General features: G+C 46.9%; 1 protein-coding gene across 1 annotated transcript; it reads left to right on the forward strand.

Moving 5' to 3' along the window:
* Positions 1 to 1671: 1671 nt before the first annotated feature.
* Positions 1672 to 5679, forward strand: LOC143271761 (preferentially expressed antigen in melanoma-like protein 7). Its single transcript, XM_076563631.1, has 4 exons — positions 1672 to 1958; positions 2775 to 3371; positions 4225 to 4712; positions 5675 to 5679. The coding sequence occupies exons 1-4, from the start codon at positions 1672 to 1674 to the stop codon at positions 5677 to 5679; spliced, it is 1377 nt and encodes a 458-aa protein (XP_076419746.1).
* The last annotated feature ends 849 nt before the right edge of the window (positions 5680 to 6528 follow it).

Below are 6528 nucleotides of genomic sequence, written 5' to 3' on the forward strand. Positions count from 1 at the left end.
GCTGGGATTAACGGTGTGTACCACCCCCACCCAGAGATTTAGTTGGTTTTAATGAGATAACTGATAGACTGTAATTTACATTCTAGGTTGTTCAGATCTTTGAGGGTTTTCAAGACAAGGTTTCACCGGCCCAGGCTGGTCTTTTACTCCGGATAGCTCTGTCCGGGTTTCTCTGCTGTGCTGGTCTCAGTTATGGTCTCACTGTTATTGAATGCGTTTGTAATCCCAGGAATTAGACTTCACAGGTGGCAGTTTTGTGATTCCTTTGAAAAGAAATTGTCTGTCTTGTGTTTGGAGACAGGGTTCTCTGTGTAACCCTGGCTGTCCTAGAATTCACTCTGTGACCCAGGCTGCTCTGCCTCTCAAGTCCTTGGATTAAAGGCATATGCCATCACCATCCAGCTAATTGAAATCATTTTTGACAGTGTCTTAAAAAAAGCCTGGGGATTTTTCAGAGGGGCTACAAGACACCGTGGTGTTTTTGGACAGCGCTTATTGGATGCAGTTGCTTCAGCCTGGTCAGTTGGACAAGTTCACTCCTCAGACTGACATCAACAGAAGCCAAGTAGGCTGCTTGCACAATGCTGTGATCCTAGCACTGGAGATGTGAGGGGAAACCATTCCCTGTTCTAGGATAGCCTGGGGTCCATGGAGTGATTTGGTCTCTATACAAGTTAGAAATGATTAAGTTGAATGCAGCTCAGTGGTAAAGCACTTGTCTACCACAAAGCCAGGGCCTGGATCAATCCCCAGTACCAATCAACCTCAGGCAAAAAACAAGGAACTCATCAATCCATGTCATTCTTGTGTAGTTGGGTTGTTTTTGAAGCCTCTAATACTGGCCTAACCTCAAACTTAAAGTATGGACTAGATGGATGGAATCCTCCTACATCTGTCTCTACAGTAATGAAATTTCAGTTTCTTACCAACCAGACTGACGTCATGCAGTTTTGAAAAGCAATGTTTGGTTCAGAACATGCTGAGCAATAAGGTCACCTCAGATTGGCTAGTGTACAATTTTAGGATCGTAGTGTGAGTTGAGTCCAGCCTGGATTACATAGCCAGCTCTGGGCTACATAGTGAGACCCTGTCTCAACAAAAACAGATAAGTTGCTAGAAGGACAAGATACCCCACTAGCCCCTAGCACATACCCAGGGAACTCTATACTCCAAAGTTGTCTGACATAGCTAGGTTCCCTAAACCAGGCTCTGAATCTTTGAACATTCAAAGCAATGATCCCATTTCACAGATTCTTCTCAGTCTTTGCCAGGCAGGATCAATTTGTTGAAAGCCCAATATGGGTAGGTTGTACATATAATACTTCCATTGTTTCTGAAAAGGAGTTAGTATCCTTTCTACCATAAGAAACAGAGCTTAGATTTTTTCCTTCCCGGTGTCCCCCTTCCAAAGCGGTATGGGACTCAGAATAGCAAACTGGATGGGACATTGGTGAGTGTGAATGATTGTGAGAGGCTCCACATGCTGCCAGGCCAGCAGCATTTGCCTCTGAGACTGCCAAAGAGTGCTGTAGTGAGTAGACCCAAGTCTCCATCAAGGCCAGAGTGGTGACAGATGCTCACTGTGAGGGGGAGAAATCTTCATAAGACAGACTGAAGATAAATTTTCTCCTAAATTCTTCCCCAGGATCATCTCCCTTAACATCCATCAGAATGAGCCTCCAGGCCCCACCCCTACTCCTTCACCTGGCAGTGCAAACTTTAGTGAGCAATGAGACCTTGGCCATCTCTGCTCTGCAGGACCAGCCAATGGAGTTCTTTCCCATTCTGCTGAAGGAGGCGGACACTCAGAGAAAAACAGAGATGGTTAAGGCCCTGGTGGCAGACTGGCCCTACCCTTGCCTTTCTGTTGGGTTGCTGATGAAGAACCCCGACTTGGAGATCTACCGGGCTATGTTGGATGGAGTAGGCACAAGGCTGCAAAGAGAGTCTCCCCCCGGGTAAGCAATAACCATATAATGCCAAATGCTACACACTGGTGTATATGGAAGGAACATCTGGGATCAGGGAGTATGGGGTCAAAGGTGGATCAGAGACTTTGGCTGGTATACTGGAGGGCTGCAGGGGTCTTGACAGCTCTAGAGTCCTTGTAGCAAATAGCTATAAAGTATGAGATAGCTCCTGGTACATTTGTAGCCACAGGAGAATGACGCTGTATCCCTGTTGCCACCAGGTAATAAAAATAGGTTTATTCTGGGCAGCGGTGGCACATGCCTTTAATCCCAGCACTCAGGGAGTGCTGATCTCTGTGAGTTCAAGGACAGCCTGGTCTACAGAGCAAGATCCAGGACAGGCACCAAAACTACACAGAGAAACCCTGTCTCAGGAAGAAAAAAAAAAGGCAGTGGTGGTGCAAGCCTTTAATCCCAGCACTCAAGAGGCAGAGCCCAGCAGATATCTGAGTTCGAGGCCAGCCTGGGCTACAGAGTGAGTTCCAGGACAGGTTCCAAAGCTACAAAGAGAAATCCTGTGTTGAAAAACAAAACAAAAACAAACAAACAAAGCAAACAACAACAAAAACAATACTAGATGACAGAAGTCCAGAGCACCTGAATGCAGGGAAACAGGACAGGTCTCCAATATACATCTCAGGCAAAAAGCTCATGCTTGACAAGCTTGAGGTTCTGTATTGGAGACCCAGCACTGAAAAGCAGGAATATGAAGAAAACAGAGATAAGCAGGGGAAAACTCCATCAGAGATGGAGAAAAAGTTTTGGGTCTCAACTTACCTTCTGACACTTCTCTTTTATCTACAGAGAGCAGAAGCTTCAAGTGCTTGACTTGAGGTATGTGCACCATGATTTCAGGGGGGTGTGGTCTGGAAGAGATGGTGGAAACCACTCAATAGAAACTTTGCCTGAGAAACTATTAGTGGAGGGCCTTCTTTCTCAACGCACACTGAGGAGGCAGCATGTGAAGGTTGTCACTGATCTTCACCTACCTGCGGATGAATACAAAAAGCAGTTGTTGGAATGGGCAAACAAGATAAAGGATTTCCTGAAATTGTGCTGTGTGAGGCTGAGGATTGGTACAGAGGAAGGCAGCACTGTCAGGAATGTCTTCCAAATTTTACAGCTGCACTTCATCAAGGAGTTGGAACTGAATACAGTGGGTGATCTCTCCACACTGGCCAGTTTTGTACCTTTCATCAGGAAGATGAGAAATCTTCACAAAATCCTGCTAGTACGTGTCTTCCAAGACCACACCCACGCTCCTGCAACTGGCAGTACCACTGACAGAGATGAGAAGTACGTCCGCAAGATCCTTTCTCAGTTCTCCAAACTCAACCGTCTCAAGCATGTCACCATAGATGATTTCTATTTCCTCAATGCCCACATGAAACTGTTGCTTAGGTAAGAAAGGATGGAGAGCAGGTCCTGCTACCAGAGCAAATCTTTCTTTTATACATTAGGAATAGTGGGCACCTGGTATCTGCAGACCTCTGTTCATTTCACAATGAACATGTAAGGATGAGCTTACTCCATGGTACCTGATTCAAGGGCCCACATGACCACTCATAAAGCTGAGCAATGAAGTGGGGAAGTTTGTATGGACAGAGCTGCCAGGGTAGAAGGCCAGCATTGGGGGTTAGACCTAGGGAGGGTGGGTTGCGGTTTCCTCCATAGCAACCCTATCTGATCTAATGTGGAGGAACAGGAAAAGAAGAGGGCACTGCATAGGGAGGACTCAGACCTGCACAGTTTCCCAGGTGAGCTCTGTGTTTTGATCGGGGAGAATACATCCCAGTCTGGTTCCCAAACAGTGTAAGGCTCTGTTGAGAGCAGGAGTGGCCTAAGTGGACAGGACATGGAAAAGCTGGGGCGAGAGTCAGAGGCAGGGCTGAAGAGTGAACAGGTGCAGACACTGTGACGGGGAGTCAATGATTCTTCAGAAGGCAACCTGACATGGCCATATGGATCCTGTCTTTCTCCTTCCTGTGCATGCTCTAGCCTAATAGTCTCCATAGCAACTCTGGGTCTCTGCTTGTCATTGAAGAATAGGAAAGGTAGCTGTGGAATGAGCCAGTCTGCACCATGAAGATGACTCCCTAGGGCAAGAGTGGTGTGATTTGAGTAAGAAGACTAATGGGTTGTACTGTGTGCTCATGGCCATCCCGTGGTTACACTGACCCTGCCTATGTGGTCCCCTCTAGCTCTAGGACAACCCACCACTGTGTTTCAAAATAACCCCTTGGTCTCTCCCTAGGTGCCTGAAGACCCCGTTGGAGTCCTTGTCCATCTCTTTCTGCAATTTCTCACATGCGGACTTGGAGTCCTTTGCCCAGTGGGGTCACTGCCAGCTTAAACATCTGTGCCTGAGAGGTGTCAATTTAAGTGATTTGAATTTCATGCCTCTCAAAGTCTTCTTACAGAGTGTTGCAGACACTCTGCTGACCCTGGAATTAGAAGATTGTAGGATGAAGGACCCTGACCTCAGGGTCCTTCTCCCTGTCCTGAGCCAATGCTCCCTGCTGACCAGCATCAATATTTATGACAATGAAATTTCCACCAATGCCCTGAAAGACCTTCTGTACCACACTGCCAACCTAAGCCAGCTGAACGAGGAGTTGTACCCTGCTCCTAAAGAGGTCTATGATCACTCTGGTTATATCAAGGTAGTAGAATTTTCCCAATGTTGTGCTGAGCTGAAGAGCACACTTGTCAATGTAAGGCAGCTCCGATCAGTCTGCTTCGGTAGCAATCCCTGTTTGGACTGTTGTGAGCGTTATTTCTACAAACTAGAGACAAAACTTTGTGATTGTTCATAGTAAATTCCTTCTGGATAATAAGAAATGAAGGCACAGGGATAGGCCTCTCATCCAGAGGACCCTAGAACACATGGTTTTGGACACTGCTCAGTGTGGTGGAAATGAAATTGCATGCAGTGGGGACACAACATGGGGGCTGACATTGATGAGCACAGTGAGGTTAAGTGTCTTGTGGAGTCAGAAAAAGTGTTCTACATTTCAAACTGTAGCTCCTGTCAGGACTGGCACTTTTTCTTTTCTTTTTCTTGAGACAGGGTTTCTCTGTGAAACAGTCCTGGCTGTCCTGGAACTCACTCTGTAGACCAGGCTAGCCTCAAACTCACAAAGATTGGCCTGACTCTGCCTCCCAAGTGTTGCTGTTAGTGGTGTATACCACCACCACCTGGTAGGACTGGCTCTTTAGGGCCTTCCTCCTGCATACAAAGTAATTGTCAGAAGCTGAGAACCTGGTGTTCTGTCTGTGGTGTGCTGCTTTGCTTCTCCATTAATCTGGTCCTCGATCATGCTCAGGGCAGTTCTTTGACTGTACACAAGAATGGAAAGATACTGTCTTGCCTCAGTTCTTGTTGGCTAAGATTTCTCAACATCCAAGTGACCTGAAGCTAATCTGACATTGTCTTCCCACTTGTGCATTGCAGTGGGTTATATGTAATGTTTTCAAAGCAGCAATGTTTGCAAAGCCAAGGGTTAAGGAAGGGAGTTTTGGGGAATGGGAAGCAGATGGCGATCCAGGGTACTGGGATGCACTGTGGGGACATCAAAGATGTCTGAAGCAGAACAAAAGACAACAAACAACAACAGAATGGGGATGAGCATAGTTCTTTTCCATTCTCTTTCTGTCTTTTCAGTGTAGCCTTAAACTCCTCATCCTCTTCCCTCCTCTTACAGATTAATGGGGTTTCTAACAGAAAGCACCAAACCCATCTTGTTGGCCACCTGACTGTGGGGCACTATACTTCAGGGCTCCCCATTCTGGCTGGCCACCTGCACATTAACACCTCCAGTAGACAGACAAAGATCCTGTTATTATACAGCACTCGGAGTCCCTGGCAAGTGGAGCCAAGGCGACCCATGGCGGGTGAGAGACAGAGATGCCAGGCAGACAGTGCTCCGTGAAGAGTTTTACTTCGTGGGGGAAGAGATGGGAGAGGGAAAGAGAAAAAGATAGGGAGGGAGAGAGCTCAACCTGGAGAGGTGCCTCCCTCTGACTAGGGAGAGAAGGGAGAAGGTGGAGTTTTCTCTTAAAAGTAGGCTTGAAGTCAGAACATGCACAGGGCAGGTCTTCCAGGGGCAGGCCAGAATGCCAACACAGGTCCCTGTCCTGTCCTAAAGGGTTGCCAGTCCCTAGGATCTGCATAGTAAATGTCCAGTGTCGAATTGTCTTTATTTTGTTAATGAGTCTCTGAGCCTAATTGTGTTTCCTTGTGTCTGTATAATCAGGTAGCAATAAAGATGTTTGTGTCTGGGCATGGATCTCTGCATCCGGTTCCCTCAGTCATTGGATGGGATTTTTAGCACAATTTGGGTGTTTGGCCATCCTATCACCAGAGTAGGTCAGTTCGGGCTGTCTCTCCATCATTGCCAGTAGTCTATTGTGGGGGTATCTTTGTGGATTTCTGTGGACCTCTATAGCACTTTGCTTCCTCCTATTCTCATGTGGTCTTCATTTACCATGGTCTCTCATTTCTTGTTCTCCCTCTCTGTTCTTGATCTAGCTGGGATCTCCTGCTCCCCTAAGCTCT

Source organism: Peromyscus maniculatus, chromosome 2 (assembly GCF_049852395.1).
Source record: "Peromyscus maniculatus bairdii isolate BWxNUB_F1_BW_parent chromosome 2, HU_Pman_BW_mat_3.1, whole genome shotgun sequence".
Classification (NCBI taxonomy): domain Eukaryota; kingdom Metazoa; phylum Chordata; class Mammalia; order Rodentia; family Cricetidae; genus Peromyscus; species Peromyscus maniculatus.